Raw genomic sequence first — 22,397 nt, 5'->3', positions numbered from 1 at the left:
CGTTTTTGTTGTAGCCAGTTTCTTAGTATGTTTCTGCTTCATTTAAACCCATCAATACCTCAATTAATTGCTTCTCTTCCACAAGGAGGGACATTTACACATCACTTCACAGCCTCCAAAACCTAAAAGACTCGTGAGAATTACCAGGTCATAAAATATATCCTGATCAAAGCTTGTGTTTTCCAGTGATATTCGGCCTTAAACAAACAAACAAACAAACAAACAAAAACCCTACAAAATAGAACAGCAACAACAAAAGCACCACAGTAACAAAAATGACCTCTAAGTTGTTATGTTTCATGAAAGAACACTAATAGAAAGCTTAAACAATAACAAATTCTAATAAAAGGAGCACTCCCTCATGTCATTCTGCAGTCTCTGGTTTTTACTGATTTGTGTTTAGGAAGTCTCCAAAAACTAGGCCACTGTACTTTACAATTACAATAGCAGTAACCCTCTCATTAATGTGAAAACTTGATACTATCTTGATGTTAGACTGAATTCAAGATCAAAGCAATGGAGAATATATCTAAAATTATATACTGCTAGTTTTAATTGTTCTTACAGTCCTGCTGTTTACAATCTAATGTGTATACAGGATGTAAAAAGACGGTAATTGATCTGGAAGAGAAAGTTTCCCTAGAAATGTGTATTTAATAGATGCATATTTCTAATATAATTTTTTTAGGTATCCATACTTTTCAGCAATGATGATGGTGATAAGACTGTCCGTTAATTTATTGTGAAAGGAGGTGATCTTAGTCTAAATTTTCATAAATAAAATTTTCATACATATTCATGTATTTATAGTTTTTATGAATCTTTGATCACTTATTTTTCTTGACAATTAGACAACCTGTGAGAATACTGATTTTCTAGTGCCTCATGTGGATTACAATAATTTGTCACAAATTTCCACAGGCTTTTACTATAACTGACTGCAGGGAACAGAGCTGTCAGCTTATCATTTTCCATTTTCTTTCTCTTGGTTTTTAGGAAGTACAGTCAGACAAAATGGGAATTGGAGCTGCATGACAATGCAAAAGAAAGTCGCATTCATTTTGATGCCATGTCAAAGTCAAAGGAAAGACCAAAAATTGTAAGCAGCTGCTGGTCTCGTGTATTATTTGAAGACAGCGGTTTGCACTATACAAACATAAAACTAGTGCAGGAAAAGACCTCAGGAGGAGGGAAGAATTGCCTCTGTGGTTTGAGAAAAAAGGCCTTTTTTATTTTATTAATGTGTCTTTTGGTTAAAATTCATAGTTGTCATGCAAAATAAATCAACTTCTTTTTCTATAATATGACCTGAAACTGCTTCTGAGTGAATAAGATATGAAGCCTAAATGTTCACAGCCTTTACCCTGACATATTCAATCAGATCGTGAGGCACTGGTGAAGCTGCCAAGTACTCGAGACATCATTGTCATTCTTATTAAAGCTTAGCATTGAAGAAGGCCTGTTTTAGCTTGGAAATGCATGTTTGAATAATACTTAAAATCAAAGTAACTTTGTTTGTATCAGTGGAATAGCTAGCCGGAATCGTCTGTTAAAGTGAATAGAAGCCTTATTCATTCCCACTTGGTGATATATTCTTTCAGAAGTTTTTACAAGATTACCTTGTAGGGATGCTTAATGTTCTGAAATGCAGATTTTACATACTGCTGAATCTCATGTTTAGATATGGGATTTGTAATGCAAGCTTAAATAGCTGGGATGTGGGCTCATTGTACTCATGTTTGCTTTTTCTCTACTATTTACATGTCCTAATTCTCATCGTTGTCACTATTCACTAAATGTAAATATGTGGTTTCAATGGTGCAGTCTTGTTTTTTCATGGCAAGTTTTGCCCTTGAACTATTAAAGGAGCTCTTGCCTATTTTCCAAACATCTGTTGAGGTAAAAATCGGTAATGAAAAGCCAGTAGTACTCCATTTAAAGCAGGTTGGGAGTAATTGGTACCATTTCATTTGGTCTACTTTATTAGAAATAAATAAATAGAAATACGTTCATCAACAAATTATCGAGATTTATGTAATGTATTCTGTAGACTCCTGAAACTAACACTGAAAATATAATTGCGCCTGTCAGATTAATTTATCAATTTTTTTTCTTTTTTTACTAAAAATTCTCAGTTTTATGTTTAACAATTTCTCCTAGTTCTCCTAGAAACTTCAGCTGTAATTAATTTCAAAGGATATCCTTTTGATTTTGAAATGTATACCATATTGATAATTTAGTAACTTGTTGACTTAGCTAAGTAATATTTTTATTTGAGAGTCATATTGTTTACACAACAAATTCATTATTAATTCTAAGCAATAGAATAAAATATGCATTCAAAATTCACTTTCATGAAATATTTAGATATTTGAGATTGAATTTTTAAAAATATTTATCCTGAAATAATATATCTCTGAAAAGTTTCACTGTAAAGGAAAATGACTGGGTCACATACATGAAATTCATGTTTAAAATTACTGATTATTGATAGAAGACACATGTTTATTATTTTCTCTGCTAATTTCTAATATTTCATTAATTAAAACTGTAGTTAAAGAAAAACAGGATTTTTTAGGATGAGGATGAGGGCTAAGAGCAATATTTTCAACTGTGTGGGATGTCACAGTTTTGTCAAGAAACTGTATGCTTAAAATACCATTAAATAGCATTAAAGTACCATTAAGTACCCACTAATTTACAATTTTTGCTAATTTCAGTGTACCGTTTGAATACTGGAGATGCTACTTAAGTGAACAAAAATATCACAACAGAAAAGGGAAGGTGAAGTTAAGAATTCAAGTTACTAGCTAATTGACTTGTAGAAGTCTACTACATTTGAAAATAAGGTGATCAGTAGAAAACAATTAATTATAGTGTGAGAGCTTGTCCCTTTTAAATATAAGTAATTTGTTTTTATGAACTTTCTGTACCCAAGCAAAAGTAGGCCGGGAAAGAAGGAATTTTTGGTGTGTCATGGACAGAAGCATATTCTCGCTGTATTAGGCCAGCATGCTAAATTTGACTTACATATTAAATTGGAATTGAAATTCTTTTTTTTTTTTTTTTTTTTTCAAAACAATTCAATTCAACTTTAGAGCAGCTTTCTCTTATGCAAATTCCTGTCCTCATCCATGCTGCTATGTTTACCTGAGGATGTTAAACCACTGTCCTCTATCTCCAGTTGTACAAGAAAAGCAGATGGTGTTCATCATCCATCATGAGAGCACATCTCTGCAACTGAGCAAGGCATTGCAGGTTCGTGAACAATCAGTGTAAAGGGCACTTTTGAGGACACAGTTCACCTGATTAGATTAATACTGTGCTAGAAATCTTTCTTTCTTTTGAGGAAGTCCTTGGCTTGATGACTGGATTGGCAGAGATGCTTGCAAGATGGCTCCCACCACAGTGGTAGGCATTTCCACTCTGTGGAGCAGGGATACTCCATGGATGGTTGCTGTCAGACCTCAAATTGGCCATTTCAGGCATGCTCCATTGAAGAAGTAAAGGTCTGTGGGAGCTACACTCAAGCCAGGCAGAAATCCTGAAACTGGGAGAAGTGGAGGATCAGATTGGAAATAATTATTAGGAAATATTAGGAAAAAATTCTTCACTGTGAGAGTGATTGAGCACTGAAACAAACTCAGCAGGGCAGATGTCTCCATGCCTGTCAGAGTTTAAGAAATGTCTGGACAATGCTCTCAGACAAAGTGTGTGTGTGTTTGAAAGAATATGAGAGGATCCACGTTTAGATGGAACATTTTAAGACATCTAAATAATCTCAATATACTTCTAAATGCATTCATTCAAATTCTTTTTAAGACATCCTAGGAGAATATCTCATACATATATACCATAGATTCAGTTTGCTTGTTTACCGTTTTCTAGATTATTTTGTCAGTACAGAGGCAGTATATTTAACTCAGTTATTTGCATCAGTAATTTGATTAATGATAGTTGGAGGATGAAGAAATACATTGCCTAAAATATCTTTGGGAACATGGCTTTGTTACCAGAAATCTTTTGACACAGAAGAAGATAAAAAAGAAGAGCTTATGATTTAGGACCATTGGAGATAAATTGTGAAGAGTGAAAAATTAGCTTTTGAGGAAGGGGAAATATTTAGCTGTGAGGCATTGCTATGGTAATAAGGAATCAGTGTGGAAGATTATGTGACAGGAAGGGAAGGATAAGAAGGGATAAAGCTGCATCTGAAGAATGAAGTCATCTTTCTTTATGCATTTTTATGCTGTTCTTATTAAGAAAGTTTGGTGGAAAAGAAATTGAGCTTCTTTAGCCAGCCTGTTTTTAAAAACGAAGGAAGATGGTCATTTCATTTGGTACTGTTACCCATGAGGGACACTTGTATCGGAGAGTGGAATGTGAAGTCTCTGGGACAAACTCCTCAAGGTACATGGCATCTAAATTCAGTTCCTGCATCCCATTTTTTTTTTTTTTGGGGGGGGGTGGGGTACACAATGTGATGATAACTGTGAAGGTGGAAGGTAAATCTGCCAGTGTAAGGCTCACTTGCTCAAAATGCTGAGACCTCCTGCCACAAGGCATGGGCACCCCAAGTGCCCAGGCACCTTGTAGGGATTAAAATTCAGAGTAGGCAAAGTACATGCTCCCTTTATCACTAGAAGGCAATGGGAAAATTGAAGTAGAAGATAAGTAGGGAGATACTGAAGGAAAAGAAGACTGCAGTTTTAGAAAAAAAAAAAAAAAAAATATGTAATTTAGGGCACTTGAGATGTTGGAAAATTTTCATTAGGGATGGGAAATGAGACTGGAGAAAGAAAATGTGCCTGTAGGGTTTAGGAATCATGTGGAAACATGAAGAGGTTGCAGTGGGAGACAGACAGGGAGAAATGCAGACAGGGAGAACTGAAGAGAACTAGAATTTTGTTCCATTGAGGGAAAATGAGACAGATAGATGTGCAAAAGTGCTGTAGATGAAGAAGTAAGGGATGCATTAGAAGCCTGAAAGATTATTGAAGAAAGAAATGGGGTGACAAAAACTAATGATGGTAATGTGGATTCTTTAATAACCTGCCACTCATCTGAATTGGGTCTCTTACTGCATAAAGGAATATACCGATCTAGTTTAAGTGTTGAAGATGAAGGCAGATATATTCAAGTGCACATACCTATGTATATGGGGCCCACGGATTGACAGCTGTTGAGATTTAGTAGTTACTTTGTTCAGTCACAAAAAGATGATGTCCCCAAAAAGTGCCTTTCTGATACCCTTGTTGTGAGTATCAGTATCTGGAAAGAATTCAGGTAAAACTGAAGCTATTTCCTTTATCTAGAAAATGGTATCAGACTTGCCCCAATTTTCTGTTCTCATCGTTCATCATTTCTACTCTTCTGATGCTTTTCTTTGACAAAACTAATTGGTATGTAACAGCAACATAGTCAAACAAGACATAAATTGTCACTAATTTACATCACTGCCTAAAGAGCCTCGTCTTACACAAGACTTTCCTAAGCACTTCTTCCTGTAATTAGATCCCACTCATAATTCTAACCCACAGCTCTGCAACCCTGATATTTTTTAAATCAGTTTATTATGGTTCAGGAGTCCTTTGTACAGAAATGGCTGCATCCTGACATATTGTCATATTCAAGCATCAATAGCTCTGACATGTGAAAAGGTCATGCCACCAAATATTAACATTTCAAAATAGAAATTATAGTAATTCATTTAAATAAGGGCTTTTTGTTGTTTTTGTTTTGTTTTTGTTTTTATTTTTTGTTTTGATTTGTTTTCTGTCTGCTAGTAATAGAAGAAATCTATGCAGGAGAAAGAACTGATAAGGTCTCAGACCAGCTTCTCTGCCAATGTCATCTTCTTAAAATTATATCCAGTGCAGTTTAGATGGAGTGAATAAGTTGTGATAAGGAGAGGCAAGTGTTCATGCATAAAAATGAGTATGCATAACATAAAAACGAGCATCATAGATCTAGAGGCAGCTCTGGAGTACAGGACCTTATCAAACGGGCTTTTTATGACCACCTCAAATACTTTGAAGGGGGTGTACTGATACATTTAGGGCAGAACAGTTCTGAATATTATCAAGGGCTTTCTAGATCCTCTCAAGCAAGTAAATTACCATAACTAAAAGACAGACTTCTAGAAGTTGTTTTTTCCTTCTCATAAATACCTAACTGCTATTAACTGGTGAACAAATTATATGTTAAGAAAAAGACAAATTAAAAAATAACATCTTGTTTAAAAAAATATGAATTATCATTCCAAAATATGGAAATACTTAGTTTTTAAGTCTGTTCTTGTTAGGCAAGAGAGTACTTTACAACTTTAAAAAAAATTAGATTCTTGAATATTAATGACATTGACAATTCTATCTCAAATATTCTCCAGATTTTACAACTAACTTTCAGATGTATTAAGCACAAATCAAAATAGGTTTGTGTTCAGTTTAATTATACTTGCAGTTCAGTACAGTTTAGTTATGTGCTCAGCACAAACATGGACTGTAAGTCCTTTGGTGCACTCCCTCTTTTCATTTTGTACATCTCCTGGCTTAATGGAGCCAATTTTGATAGGCCATTACTGTCATATGCAAGGATATAGCATATATCTGTCAGCAAATAAAACAAGTAAATGTACTTTCTATTAGCTTTGTGTACATTTGTGATGAAGGTATAATAATATGACTGCCTCTCCAGGAGGAATAAGAAATTTATATCAGTTCTTTATTGGCCCAATTTCTGAATGCTTATTATTTACAATAGCATTATGTGCTGTGCATATTTTAATCATGGTACAAATTGTCCTGTGGGCAGCAAAATTAATGGATCCACATTTTGTTTGGATGTTCATCTTTCTCTGTAGCCACACTGTCCAGTCCCAGGTCCTCTCTGCTAAGTTCCCATTGAGGCTCATCTTCACTCTTAAGAGTTTCTCACATAAAAGTAAAAGTAAAATCCTTTCTCACATTTTTGACTATCTGATCAAACATGAACAGACCGAATGAGACCAGAGTGGAAGGTCAACACTGTGACAGGATATCTCACTGAAACGCCATCGTTGTTGCTTTGTCTGATTTTAGTTCCGGCTATGATAACTTCCTATCCAAACACCACCCTGGCAACACAAGGTCAAAAGAAGGAGATGAGCTGCACAGCACATGGAGAGAAACCCATCATAGTCCGCTGGGAGAAAGAGGACCGAATCATTAACCCTGAAATGTCCCGTTACCTTGTTTCCACCAAGGAAGTTGGAGATGAAGTGATATCTACTCTACAGGTAAGAAAATAAAGTGACCCATGACTCATTTACATGTGTGAGATTATTGGCTGGTTTGATTCTGATGGGGATGCACAGCTACTTCTATCCTAGAAGGACAGAGCCCCATCCGTGACACAGTCTTGATGAGCTAGGTCACCAAGAAGAGGTAGAGGAAATGTCTGCATCTACCTCCCAGGAAAATCACTCCCCAGTTCCATCTTCTCATGCTCCAGAGCCAATAAGAGAACAAGCCTGACTCACAACCTGTATCGTCCTTTGTCTCAGTAGCAAAGCAGTTAATCCCTTGGCTTGTCCTTCCTAAGAGTGGCTTGGCTCAATTTTGAGTACGCTGCCAAATAAGCATTGAATGAATATCTGACAGCTAGTTCAATGTACATCAGACTTACCTTCACCAAAATCATTAAGTTGTTCTGATATGAAAACACTGTCTTCTAAAGTAATACCATTTTTCTCCCTCTCTTTCACTCTGTGGGGCTTGTGAGCAGCTATTTTACAGTCAGGTTAGTCATCAGATTCAAAGTGAGATAGGAGGAAAAGACACATAGATAAGTAAGTAGTAAGTAATCTATCTACAGCTACCAGTACTATTTGACACTTATCATAGACAGTAGCAGAAGTGATCAAGACATGTAGCAAGTGGTCATAATCTGCATCTTAACTTCTGCTTCTCTCACAGGCAGGTCTTTGGTGATGTGGCAAGCATGCATCTTGATGTGATTTATAAATCTGTATGTGGGGCTCTATAAACTCCTAATTGGTTGATGTAGGTTACTTTGAGGAACTGCATGAGTAGCACTGCTGATTTGCGGACTTAACCCTTGCCCTCCCCCCCTTCCCGTCCCCCATCCCAATGCTGTTGGTGCAAAGGAAACTCTCGCTGTTCTGGTGTCACTGGTGGGGTAATGATATTGTCCTCACTTTACCAGTATACAACCTTTTCCACTCACATTTGAACTTTGCTGGCACAAGCAAGTTTCCAGTCCATTTCTTTATATTTTCACATGTGCTTTAGAAAATGAAAAATAAATTGCTAACATATATATATCTTTGTAAAATATCTTGATTTCCATTTTTCAGCCATATTCCTAAAAGCATTTTCACAGGCTCACAGAAATAATTCTCTAGCTTTCCAATCACAGAATCACAGAATCACAGAATCACAGAATCACAGAATCACAGAATCACAGAATCACAGAATTGTAGGGGTTGGAAGGGACCTCTAGAGATCATCGAGTCCAACCCCCCTGCCAATGCAGGCTCCCTACACCATGTCACACAGGTAGGCGTCCAGGCGGGTCTTCAATATCTCCAGAGAAGGAGACTCCACCACCTCCCTGGGCAGCCTGTCCAGTGCTCCGTCACCCTCACTGTAAAGAAGTTCTTCTCGCACATTTGTGCGGAACTTCCTATGCTGTACTTTCATCCCATTACCCCTAGTCCTGTCCCCATGCACTACTGAAAAGAGACCAGCCTCACCACTATGGCTCCCACACCTCAGGTATTTATAAACCTGGATCAAATCCCCTCTCAGCCTTCTTTTCTCAAGGCTAAACAGACCCAGTTCCCTAAGTCTCTCCTCATAGGGAGATGCTCCAGGCCCTTCACCATCTTAGTGGCCCTCCGCTGGGACTCTTTCCAAGAGATCCCTGTCTTTTTTGTACTGGGTAGCCAGAACTGGACACAATATTCCAGATGAGGCCTCACCAGGGCAGAGTAGAGGGGAGGATCACCTCCTTCGACCTGCTGGACACGCTCTTTTTAATACACCCCAGTATGCCATTGGCCTTTTTGGCTACAAGGGCACACTGCTGGCTCATGGTTAATCTGTCGTCCACCAGGACGCCCAGGTCCCTCTCAGCAGAGCTCCTCTCGAGCAGGTCTTCCCCCAGCCTGTAACGGTGCATGCAATTATTTCTACCAGGGTGCAAGACTCTACACTTGCTTTTTGTTAAACCTCATCCGGTTACTTACTGCCCAGCTATCCAGCCTGTCCAGGTCTCGCTGAATGGCAGCACAGCCTTCAGGCGTGTCAGCCAATTCCCCAACTTCGTGTCATCAGCAAACTTGCTGAGGGTTGTCACTATCCCCTCATCAAGGTCGTTGATGAAGATGTTGAACAAGACCGCACCCAGTACAGACCCCTGGGGGACGCCGCTAGTTACAGGCCTCCAGCCACACACCGCACCGCCAACGACAACCCTCTGCACTCTGCCAGTCAGCCAATTCTTGACCCACTTCACCTTCCACTCATCTATCCCATACTCAGCTTTGTTATAAGGATGTCATGGGGGACAGTATCAAAGCCTTACTGAAATCAAGGTAGGCTACATCTACCGCCCTCCCCCTGTCCACCCAGCTAGTGACATCTTCATAAAAGGCCACCAGGTTGGTTGAGCACGACCTCCCCTTGGTGAACCCATGCTGGGTTCTCCTGATAACTTCCTTATCACCCAGTTGTCTGGAGATGGCATCCAGCACAAGCTGTTAGTTCTATCAAGTAATGTTCTAACAAGTAATGGTTCTATCTATATTCTGTTTTAACTCTGAAGATGTATCTCTTTCTTTTCTGGTCAAAAATTGTGTTGGATGATATCCAGTAAAATTTTGGTTTTGCTCTCTGTGAGGGAGCTCTGTCATGGATTTTTATGAGTTAGGACAAGATTGAACACGTATATACTAGTATAATTGAATTGTGTATATTATTTAATTACAGAACAGACCTATAGACATCTCTGTCTTCATTCCATATTGATTGTAATAGGGTAGTGCCTGGTTGCAAAACAGTATGTATTTTGGGAGGGCTGGAGACCTGCTTGGTGAATTCTCTTCTGAAGCAGTTGTGTGTATTTGTGGCATCCTATGTCCATATCTTTGTTACATACAAAAAACTTTGAATTCTGAGAGAGAAAATGCTCTCAAATAAGAAAATGCGGGATTAAGATCGTCTTTGAAGCCTTTAATTCGGTGCTCTTTTGTGCGTGCATGATGATGTGATTTTTAGTTGTGTACTCAGCTTTTATTTTTTCTGCAGGACCCCTGCCTCAGTCAGGCATGACTTGGATTTTCTCTGGAGTTGAATTAGGGTTGAGTAATGAAAGACACTGTGTGATGCAAGGCTGATCATTGAAACCAAACTTTTCACAGGTGGCCAATAATTGTGTGTTCTTTGTTTTCTAGGTACTTGCCTTGAGCCCTTGGGGTCTGATTTGCAGAAGTACTAAGCCCTCATAGCTGCAGCTTAACTGAAAGGAAGCTGTTATGAACACATGAAATGCTATTTATTGCTAAGGACTCTGAGAGGGAAAAGAAGTCCCTAGATGTATCAAATTGGGCTCTGAATTTTTCTGTTTTTCTAGCTTAAAACTCAGCCACATATGCAACTTACCTGAGCAGTCACCACATCTCAGATGGTAACTCTCCAATATCCTTAGGGCAAGAGGAAAATAAATCCCTTTGTTTTAGCCAGTGGTAAATAAAAGTTGCACTCATATTACCTTGGCTTTTCAGAGGAATAAAGAGCACAAGGAGTTACCATGGCTGAGCTAATAAGTGGCAACTTGTGAAGCAGCCACAAACATTATCTTATGTCTGGCTTCTTAATTCCCCATACAAAATGGTGGTGACACTCTTCATGATGTCAGGGTTTATGAAAATACATTCTCTCATGTTTCTGAAATGAGTATTGCGCAGAAAATGCTTTGAGAGAATAAGTAAGTCTATCTTCAGGGCACAGTTTGAACTGTGTGCAGTAAATAAAGTGTGGAGAGCACACTGAATGATAAGAAAATGGCATTCAGAATATCTGCTCATTTATAGAATCTTCTCTCTCCTGTACTTTGAATGTTGCAGTGGTCCTGCAGAAAAATATCATTATGATCATGTATCATATACAGTTTTCTATGTTGTTAAATAACAAATTCAAAAGAAAAACCACCCAAATTTTTTTAATGAAGCATCATGCTGAATACTGCAGGGTTCACCAGCAGTGTTTGAACCTTTATTTCCTCCACACAGACTTCAGCCACTTGAATTATTTTCAGAAGTAACTGGAAAATTTTGAAGGCAGCAGGAGGCACCATTTTGTATGGAAAATTTCAGCCAACTGTTAAATGCTTGGCAAACATAAGAGTGACTGGAAACAAGGCTCCTAATGAGAAGCAACAGGAATAGGTGATGCTCCAACTCCTGTCTGTACACGCAGAGCTGATAGCCTGCTTCCTCAACCCAAGTGTTGCTAGTTTTGATAAGCCTTACTATTTTGGATGCTTTACTGTGCATATGTATGTAAGTGTATAACATACAATATCTATTTACTACTGTCAAATAAAACAGTTTGTACAATTTTTCTTGCACCACACAGAAAAGCTGTTGGTTTATTTTCTCTGCATGTTGTTCAATCAATCACTTCTTTTCAAACCACCTATAGATTTTGCCAACTGTGCGTGAAGATTCTGGCTTCTTTTCCTGCCATGCCATCAATTCTTATGGGGAGGATCGCGGAATAATTCAGCTCACTGTGCAAGGTAGGAAGAGGACAACATAAGGAAAAATACACAGCTATTGTAGTACAGTAAGTGTATGCCATGCTCAGAAATCTGTTGGGGGAGGGAGGCCCTGGTTCCTAATTAAGTGTATTCCTCATTGTCAAAGAAATGAGGAGCTGCATTAAGACTCTCAGTCTCTCATTTTCCAGATTACAAATTAAATCAAAACAAGGGATAAGCTCCAGAGTCTTTCTAGGTCTGTACAAATTAATAAGCAGAGTTCTTTTCTTAAATACACTAGCTGATGATCTACTAAATATATTTAAAACTAACATCTTCAGTAGGAAGAGCAGATACATGATGGTTACTTTGGGGGGAAGGGATAGAGGGTTGCTTTGTTTTCAAAATAACAAATGTGCTTAAAACCCCACTAAAACATAAACAATTTGATTTTATTTATGAAGAAGTGTTAAACCTACTGTGTATCGAGAAACAAAATATTTCAAGCTTAATCAGTCAAAGTAAATTTCAGTCAGTTTGTACAATACAAGCTCTAGGAACCTGTGTTGCCTGGGGCTGGGTTTCCCCTTCTGCGGGGCTCAGCTCAGGCAGACAGCAGCAAATTGTAGAGCAGCCAAGGTGACAGTATTTGAGATGCAGAGCAGAGGCGGGACTTGGCCACTGGCCACTGCTTACTTCTATGATGCTTGTTCCTGTGTTTTTATGCCTTTGAGCATCAACACAGCTAGTCTCCAGAACTTGCAAATTTATTTTCCCTCACTCTAGAGTTCATGTATCTGCAGATTTCACTGAATGATTAATCACAGGATCATGGAATATGCTGAGCTGGAATGGACCCACAAGGGTCATCAAGTCCGACACCTGAAGCAGCCCTATCAGTAAATTCAGGTGGAATTTTGGTCAGGCTCTCAATTACACCTGAGCTTGTTTACATTGCCTCGACAAGTTAAAAAGACACTAGATTCAGTGCAAGTGCTGTTTATTTACATCCTTAATTCTATAGAAGTAAAAAGAGGCTGCAGTGTAGTTAAGGCTTTTAAATACTCATTAAATTGATTGTTAATAATTTAAGACTTTAAACACACTCAAAGAGATGGAATTCTTCCTCCCTTCCTCTACCAATTCTAGTAGTCAAGAATCAATATTTCTACCACCAGCTTTTATGTAGAAGCCATAAATGTATCTGTAAAATACAGTGTTTAAGGCAAAAATATATCCCAGAATGAAAAGTCCAATCTGGAGCGCTTTTAAGGAAATGCAGCTACATGTTGCATGTTAGAAGGTTAAACAGAAGTTAGTATTAAATATTACATCAGTCTTAGTTGAAATGAGCCTTTTCATTCCTCTCTTGGGTATTCTTCAGTGAGTGATTAACTGGCTTGGGGTACTAATGAGTGACTGGAGAATTCAGCATGAAAGCTTACCTCCAGTAAGCCATGTCAGTGCCATGCTCATTAGTGTTATCTTGTTATGGACATGAGCTTTCCTCTGACTAAAACTTGGTATGTGTATTTACTCAGAGCCCCCTGACCCTCCTGAGATAGAAATCCGAGAGGTGAGAGCACGCAGCATTGCCCTCAGATGGACCATGGGATTTGATGGAAACAGCCCTATCACTGGATATGATATTGAATGCAAGAACAAATCAGGTAGGAAATAATCTTCCTCTGAATTCACCCCTGTCACTTTCTTCATCATTGCATTTGTATTATTAAAGATAATCCATAAATTGAAAATGTCTGATGGAAAATTTTGCTGTGGTTTACTTAGTCTTTCACAGTCAAATTTATCATCATTTGTTGTCCTTTTTTGAAGTAATGACATCATTATGTGTTAGAACTGCAGCTTTTTCCATTTACTTGGGAGACAAGTAAGAAGGATAAATTTTGTTATTAAAATAAAGGCATACTAAGTTGTACTTGGTAATGATGACTTTACTAGCTGATTCTTGATCCCTATCTTTTCTCCATTTGGATTTTTTATTTGTTATTTTCTGTTTCACCCTATAGAAAAACTCTTGCCTTTATATATCATCTTCTGCTGTAGTGGTGATTCTTTGTTATATTCTATCAATATGTGAATACATGGCATCTTACCTGGAAGGTTAGCAGTGAACCTGGATAATTTCTAGTTGAAAAAAAGGTTTGTGGTTGTTTGCTAAAGCACCATGCTGAGTTTTCAGTAATATGTAAGAAATACTCTGAAGGATAAGAGCGATCCTATGCAGGATCTATGCAGATGTAAGCATAGGTCACCCTATAGTCACATCAGTGAACATCTAAGAAGATGAGTAAGATTACCATAAAAAAAAAAAAACAACCACAACAATGTCACAATTTGGGAAAATATACCTGTTAGGGTAGGTATTTTAAAATCAGCTTTTTCTTAAGCTTTGTCATTTGCTGAAATCTATAAAATATTCAAGCTATTTTGGAAACATGTTTGTGTTATGGGATCATATTTAAAGTTAAGCAGAATGATAAGCAGTGGCCTGGAGTCATATTTTGAGAAGGGAGATTGTAACAGGAGAACATTTTCATATTCCAAGTATGATTAAAAAGATGCTGAGTAATTATATGATACTGCCTTTTGTTGGAGTTAGTGGCACTGTTTTTAAATGGACATAGGAATGCTGTATGTGATGCGGTAAGTGAAACACTCAGTTTATGTAAGCAGCTGTAGTATTTTTATAGTCCTCTCTTTTTATTTCTGAGATGTAAAAACTAAAAATGTATTCTATTAAGCATCTTTACTATCCTTCATTTGTCTACATTGTGTATTTTCTTTCTGCCTTTGTTAAGTAGAAGTCTTAAGTCATCAATCAACGTTTTCACATGGCTTTCTAAATGAAACTGATAATGTACAGGTGAACATGGTAACTGAGAGGTTACATGTAGAAACTCCTTTCTGAGTCTGTGGCTAGGAGACATGAACTAGTCGAGGATACCTTCAAGTAACATGCATGAAAGCTCCCAGGCTTTGTTTTCTCTTTGTTTCTTTTCTTTCCACCTAAGCCCTTTTCCCAGAGCAATTTTTGAAAGTCATACTTTTTTCCATGTGCATGAAGATAAATACTTGAGGACATACCCTGAAAAGAGCAGATTATCTCCCTACAAACAACAGAAACATTGTTTTATAATGTCTGGGGCTGAATATTTGGAGAAGCTAGGATCAATTTTTGGGATTCTTGCTCACAGTTTTTTCATAATTATTAAGAAGATAGAACACCAAAGATGGTTACTTGAAACTTCTTCTTGTTTAGACAATTATATTTGTAATGCGGGACATCAAACAAGGTGTGATATGTTCAATCTTCATGGCTGCTCTGACAAAAACATCTTTTGCTAGATGGTACTTTCCCATCCTGTGATCTGAAGAGATGCCTTTGTACATCAATCTGACTGACTAATCAGATTGTGCCAAAGCCAGGGGAGAACATGAAGAGAGGCATGGCCAAAATAATCAGCATTTTGAGCATGAATGACTTAGTTTAGAAGGGATCTCCATGATAATCAGGTTCCAAACCTCCTGACACAGGCAGGGTTGCCAAGTGCTAGATCAAGTACTAGATAGGGCTGCTCAGGGTGATGTACTGCAGCTAAAAGTAGATTTCTATGCTAAGCCTAATGCTAAATTTTCAATGTGTGTTGCTCACTGTAAGGACTCGGAAATGGGTGTACAGCAGGATGCATCTCTAGACTTTTCAAGAAGGAAAATTGAAAAACTTTCACAGAATGTTTGGGTGACCATGTATCATGCATGGACTTTGCTATATGGTACTAAACTCACTTATCCTTTCTACCCTGACATACTACCTAGTAATGAAGACCAATAAATACCCTCTAGAAAGAATGTGGAATTGCCCTTTGTATATCTAGATGTGTTTTTATGGTCAAGTTGCAGTGCAGGTCCCATATGAATAGCGGAAACATAATATTTCAGGCCATTTCAGTACTTAGACACAGTAGCTGTCTGTACAGAAATGTGCCTGTGGCACTCAGACCTGGCCCTTCATTCATTCATTCCATTGATGTGTAAATATCGGATTTTTCCATCTGAAGTATACAAATATTTTGAAGATGAGAACTGATATGTGGGTGCTTCTTTATGCCTGTCTCCTCACCCTTTTAGTTTTTGACTCCGTTATGGAAAACTGAGGTGCAGAATGAACATCAGTTCAGTTTAGGACACAGTTTGGAGGCAGAGGACAGTAGCCTGTGCTTCCCTGGGCTCCCTGCTCCCTCGGGATGGTTTTGCAGCCAGGTGCAGTGCAAGGCTTTGTCACTAGATGGCGGCGAAGGCAAAGACACCTCTCCCAGCGTGGGAAGAGACACTCATTTTCCTGAAATTAGAATCGGAGAATAAATAGATCTAATGGTCTTCTGAAGAGTGATCCCAAAGCTTCAGCCTTTATTTTAGGAACGGGTGAGAAGCTGCTGGCTTTCATAAAATCAGAACTTTTTCATAAATCATCGTGTCAGCATGCATTTTATGTAACACTGAGAAGTACTTGCAAGTGACATTATAGAGACAGATAAAAATCACATTAAGAATTCCAGGCTTACTTTTAACTTTTGTTGGTTTGCTTGGTTTTGTTACCCTGTTGCAATTTTTCTCTGCATTTTCAATCTTTTAATTAAGTAGATTTTTAAGCAGTTGAAAGAAAACAAGCAAACAACTAATAGTCAATTCTAATACCTCGTGGAACAACTGAAAGCAAGAAAATATTTTTAGGCTTTGCCAAATAAAAAATTAAACTAATCATTTTTCTTCTTAACTTCTGTTTTCACTTTTGTTTTCCCAAAACTGTGAGAACAGTGCTGGAGAGAAACTGATCAAGTTTTCCACAGGCTGACTGAGTTGGGAGTGATTGCTTTTGTTGTTTTGTTTTCCCTTTCAAAAAGAGGACACATGCATCAACACGCAGTCCTAAAATCTATGTCTTAGTCACAAATAAACACTAGGAGCCTACATTTAGCAGTACAGAAGGCTGTGAGTTTTAGTCTCTTTTTTTTTTCCATGCTGTGCCATTACTTAATTTACAAAAACAAACACAAAACAAAGCAAGATTTTTCAAATCTGTGTCTCTGATTTCAATAGTTTATATATATACCACAGAAGTTTACCACACAGAGGTCAGTATTTCAAACAATCAGTAGAAAACTTGACCAATTTATTAATATATGGGCAATAGTAAAAGAAAGTGTCATCCAAGTGAAGAGAAACTTAACAAATTCTCCAAAACAAAAGTGTTTATTTCTTCTTTTTCCTCTCAGTTCCTTACCTGTTGACATGGTACTCTGAAACAGATAGAGTCTGCTTCTGTGCTTGTAGAATCTTGGACATAACTGTTGGTCAAGATTTCCAAGGGATACCAAAATAACCAATGTCACTAACTCTGTGTAGTTCAGCACAATTCCCCTTTACAGACTTCAAGGGTGCCTAGATTTTGTTATGACTTCTTGCAGACCCCTGGTTGCCATGCTTATTTGGTCTAGGACTCTCTTGGTAGCTGAGGACAGCACCTGGGAGACACCGTATCGCACTCCAGATCAACCTCATTACCTCTCCTTTTTCTAGAAACTACAAAGATGTAATGTTCATTAGCCATATCCATAGAAAACCTCTCATTTCTATCTAGTTCTTAACCAAATAGTGTTTGAAATCTCATTTTTGTACATTATGGGGGTCTTGCCCTCTGTAGCATTTGGTTTGAAGAGTTTCAGGTGTGAGCGACTGGTTACTGTGGCACTTGGTAAGCAACATATTTTAGGCAAGAGTATTAGGCATTATCAATTATAATATAAGACATTGACAACACTTGATTATTAGTGTATTCAGGAAATTCTATGAAGTTTAAGATAACAAACTGAAAGGAAGTTTTAGCAGTGTTCCTTGCAAGTAACTCCTTTACAGCTTGCGAAGGTATCCTACAGAGGAAGTTTTGGAAATCTTATTTACCATGTAAAAGTAAATCCAAGTGCATTTAATTAGCATTTATTGTCTGATTCCTGAATGTTTTCTGGGTAAATTAAGCCACATACAGGGCAAAACAAGCAAACAAACATACAAGAAACACCAACCAACCCTGTGAGCAGTGAAGCTGCAGATGTCATTGTGACAATTTCTGTGAGCAAGCTATAGCTTAAGAATTTATGCAGTATGTGCAAATATGCTGTATCTGAGTGAGCTTTCTATTTTTAAACTAGTCTTATCTGCTGAGCTTTCCATGATCTTCCCTACAGCGACCCACACTGTAAATCACTGCTGCAGAGCCCCCAGCGACATCCCCCCAAGGATGTGGCAGAGGTTGAAGGAAAAACATTGGCTGCAGTAAGAAAAGAACGATGGATGGCTACTCATAAGAAATAGGAGGGTGTTTTAAAAAGATGCTGTTATTCTGTTTGCAGAAACAAAGTGCACAGATGAAATTGAGGGGTTACTGTGTTTAGCTAATTTCCATCCTTTTTCCTACTGGAAGTCTGGAGAACTTATTAAAAAGTGTAACAAACAGATGAGTAGTAGCAATAAATATTAACAATATGCTCCTTCTTTTGCAGATATATACAAACAAATAAGAAGGTTTTTAATCCCCCTTGTGTTAAATTGTTGCTGTGTTCTTACAAGTCAGGAAAATAGCATCCGTTCTGGAGGGTGCTGAGCTCTATGTCTAGTGCTGCTCTCACCATCTCTCATAATAAATGAACAAACACACAAATGAAAAGGAAGTGGAGCAACTATTCTCTCTGGTTCTCCCTGGGCTGAGATCCCGTTCGTCACAGCATCTCACTGGTAGGACTTGGGAGAGCTGTGAAGAAATGTGATCTCTTGGTTTTTGTTTGTAGCACTGGGAATTTTCTGGGTTAATTAATCAAGGGCAATATCCTGCTCTGTGAGATAGCTTAACTGCAGAATTGCGTCAATAACATTAATGTTATGTTTCATTTGGCTGTTTTGTTTTAATCTCTTATTAAATAGACTCTTGGGATTCTGTTCAGAGAACCAAAGATGTTTCTCCTCAGCTAAACCAAGCTACTATCATTGATCTCCACCCTTCCTCAACTTACAACATCCGCATGTATGCCAAGAACCGGATTGGCAAGAGTGAGGCCAGCAATGAGCTCACCATCACGACAGATGAAGCAGGTACTCTCTGGATTTGTAGTATTTGAATCATTATTGTTCTTTGAAGAGAGGAGTCTTTACTTAAAATGCTGCTTATGTTACTGTAGCTGCATCAGAAGAAATACTGAATTTTTCCCATAAAACTTGTGACTTTTCTAACTTCATCATAAGGGTTTATAATTAAAGCTATTTAGTGGCATCTAGTGGCCAGAAAACATTATGCTCCAAATTTTCAAGTGGAAAAGGTACATATATCTACAGCTAGGCATCTCAGTAGACATACTTCTAGTCTCCTATAGATCATGTGGCTTTCCTTAGATGACCAAATAGTACAGGTAGGTAACTAATTTAGCATACATTTAGTATAGATAAATAATTTAAGCTTCCTCCTTTTGAAAACATTAATCCCCATGATTTTTTTTTCCCTTTGTCTATTACATCCCTCAAGTTCCCCATCAAGTGGCTTTCTGATTACTGTGCAAGTCAGTCGTCTTTCATCAGTTAGCACCATTCCCCTTGTTCTTTGTTTCTGTTTATTCTTCTACGTCAGTACAGGCTTCTGTAGCAGGAGGGCTGTGCCTGTATTTTCACTTGAATATCTGGAACTTCTCATTTCTGTACTTTAAAAGTGCTATCTTGTAAAACTGTTCGTTTCTCAGGGCTAGGAGAAGTGGCAGCACTGTAAGGGCAGCGGAGCCTTGTTCATGCTCATGCATCACAAGTCCTGCATGTAACAGTGGCTAAGACTTATGGATGAGAAGATGAGGGCTGCAGCTCTCTCTTGTAGTAATTAGAAATTAAAATTTGGTAGGGATGTAAATACTGCTGCCAGATATATACTACTGTATGAGATATACAAAGCGTGTTTGTGAAAGTGACCAAGCAGGTTCAACACAACCCACTGAAACTGGTGGGTAAAATTAGTCTAAAAAGTCTTGACCAGATAAGAACTTGATCATTTGCATTTGAAAACGTTTATATTGTGCTAACTTTAGCTTTTCTTCTATTCTATCTAAAGTCTAAAATGTTTTATTCATTAGCAATGTTGAGAGGAAAAACATAATGCAGATATGTGGGTGACAGTGCCCTGGTAGAGAAAAGCCCTATTTAATTTTTAAGATTCCTGTTGGCCCAGACTTTAAACACTTGGTGATAAATTCTTAGTCCATTTCATATGTATACAACTCAGTAATATCCCCTGATTTTCAATGTGGGTCAAACTACCCAAAATATCCCCTATGTGAGGAGAACATGGTCTTGGTTCAAAGGGACTTTTTGAATAAGAATATGACACCTGGGCTTTCAGTGCAAAGCCCAGTAAACAAGAGGCAACACAAACTGCATCTGTTCTTTCATCAAGTGTCATTTTTATCCTAATAGAAGAAAAAGAGTGAAGAGTATTCCCATCTTTACAAGTTTTCAATAAACAGCTTTACTAAAAGTGAAAAGTTTGCAACATAATTCTCATTTCATTGTGGCTTCCCTCTTCCTTTGTTCAATGAAAATATGAAATCACTGTAGAAAATAGATGATCTATTCTTCCATCCTGTATGATCTGCATCCACAAAATGCCCATTTTCTTTGTCTGTAAACATCAGAGTGTTGGATATGGGGTCTACTCTCACATTCTCTGTTGTTCACCCATTCTCAAAATATTTTTTACTTGCTGAGATTTTCCCAGTTGACAATTAAATTGTGAGGATCAGCAACTGACCTTGAAATGAAAAAGCAGCTTCCTCTTGAGCAGGGTGAAACCTCAGCATCACGTTTTATTCAGTTCTTTGTAACTAAGCTTCACAGTAATTGATCCTTTTGTCACTATCTTTAAAGAAGCTGTCCATATGGAGAGAAAAAGCAGCAGTGTGGAACTGTATTCAAAAGTTACTGATCTACTTAGGGAACAATTGGGTGAGGGTCAGGCCTAGGCAAAGTATGTGTGCAGGTGGTGTGCAGTGTACAGGATTATCATTTTTTGATCACTGTTTACTTCTGTTCTCTGATTTTACAACAGCAGATGGAAAATAGTATGAGTACAGGGAATAAGGGAGATAAAGTAATGCGAAGAGGGCAAAATAAAGGGAGAAGCACGGCAACAGAAAAACTGAGCAACTCAAACCATGCTATTGGCAAGGGTGCAGATTTTTTATCACATATAACATGAGGTCTCTGCAGTGATATGATAGTTGAATGCATAGTTTTGTACTTTTCCACAGCAAGTCATGATTCCAAAACTTAGAGACCACATCTTTTCCTCTATACAACCACAATTAGTTCCTGTGTTGGAAAATGCACTGCAAATACATACATACTTGTCAGAAAACAAAACCTTTTAAACTGTTGTTTAATACTAAAGTCAGTAGAGGAAGCTGAGGTATCTGGCTTATGTCTTTGTCATAAGCTCTGTGTAGTGCTAAGTATATAAAATAAATTTAACATTAACAATTCACCACTCGTGCTGGGAACAATTAACTACTCAGGGCTGTATAAACTGGAGTCTTTCAAGGAAAAGTTTTTAGGAGTACATTTTAAAACCCGTTTTCAGAACTGAATACTTTGCTCTGATTCCACTGTATCATAACATTCCCTGAAAAATGGTATTTGTGTTTGTGAGCAGCAGGTACAGAGTCAAGGACTACATTCAATAACATTCATAGAGGCCTCATTTTATGTCAGTGAATTTTTTCTCCTCTAGTTCCTGATCGTGATTGTGAGGAGAATAGAAATAAAGTTCTTTCAGTCTATCTGTGAATATTATTTCTGTGAAGGACAGTCAAAAAAGATACAGAATGAGGCATATTTAAATAACTTAAATATATTATGAACTGCATTCTAAGTCTCTCTACTCTCATCAAAATGTTCTGGTTACTGTCAATATAGCTGTCATTTACAGCTGCTCCACCCTTAACAGCCTCTTCTCACTCTTTTTATTGCTTTATTTTCCTTGTCATGATATTAAACTTAATTTAATGCCTTTTATTGAGGCCACACTGCATCTACAGAACTCTTGAGGAACAGCTTGAGATTATTTCATTTCCTTCTTCAATTCTTTCTTTTTCAGTAATTTATCTTGCTGAGCAAATAATTTATTTCACACCTCTTCATTCAAACCCAACCAAACCCAATTTTCAGGGGGGGGGGGGGGGGTGCCCTCTGAAAATTGTGAAATAGTGAAGGCTGACTGACGTGTTCCTATCTCACCTGCTTTTAAATAGGTGCTGCTGCCCTGCTGTCACCTACAGTGTTCTGACTTAGGAAAATGTGTCTTGCTTACCTACCAAATGCAAGTAGAATCACGAGTATGTCACTGGACAAGAAAAGACTTTGTATTTCACTCAATTTTTTCCAGGTTGCTATATTTTAATGTGTGTTGTATTTTACTGTTGTTTGGGGATGACACCCTAATGAGTAAGATGCGAAGGTCTGGTTTTCTTTGATCGAAGCAACAGCTTCAGTTTTTCGTGTGACACTGTCATAGTCCAAATCTTTGT

The 22,397-nt window shown here is 37.8% G+C and overlaps 1 protein-coding gene across 1 annotated transcript in view; it reads left to right on the top strand.

The window, feature by feature from the left end:
• DSCAM (DS cell adhesion molecule) overlaps positions 1 to 22,397 on the top strand; it is a 444,911-nt gene that overhangs the window by 332,249 nt on the left and 90,265 nt on the right. Inside the window, exons 12-15 of the mRNA XM_015882861.2 lie at positions 7,080 to 7,276; positions 11,706 to 11,802; positions 13,305 to 13,433; positions 18,763 to 18,930. Of these exons, the coding sequence (XP_015738347.1) occupies positions 7,080 to 7,276; positions 11,706 to 11,802; positions 13,305 to 13,433; positions 18,763 to 18,930 (591 nt within the window). The remainder of the gene's footprint in view (positions 1 to 7,079; positions 7,277 to 11,705; positions 11,803 to 13,304; positions 13,434 to 18,762; positions 18,931 to 22,397) is intronic.

This window comes from Coturnix japonica, chromosome 1, assembly GCF_001577835.2.
Source record: "Coturnix japonica isolate 7356 chromosome 1, Coturnix japonica 2.1, whole genome shotgun sequence".
Lineage (NCBI taxonomy): Eukaryota > Metazoa > Chordata > Aves > Galliformes > Phasianidae > Coturnix > Coturnix japonica.
Note: the sequence above shows the minus strand (reverse complement) of the source record. Positions and strands in the feature narration are given on the sequence as shown.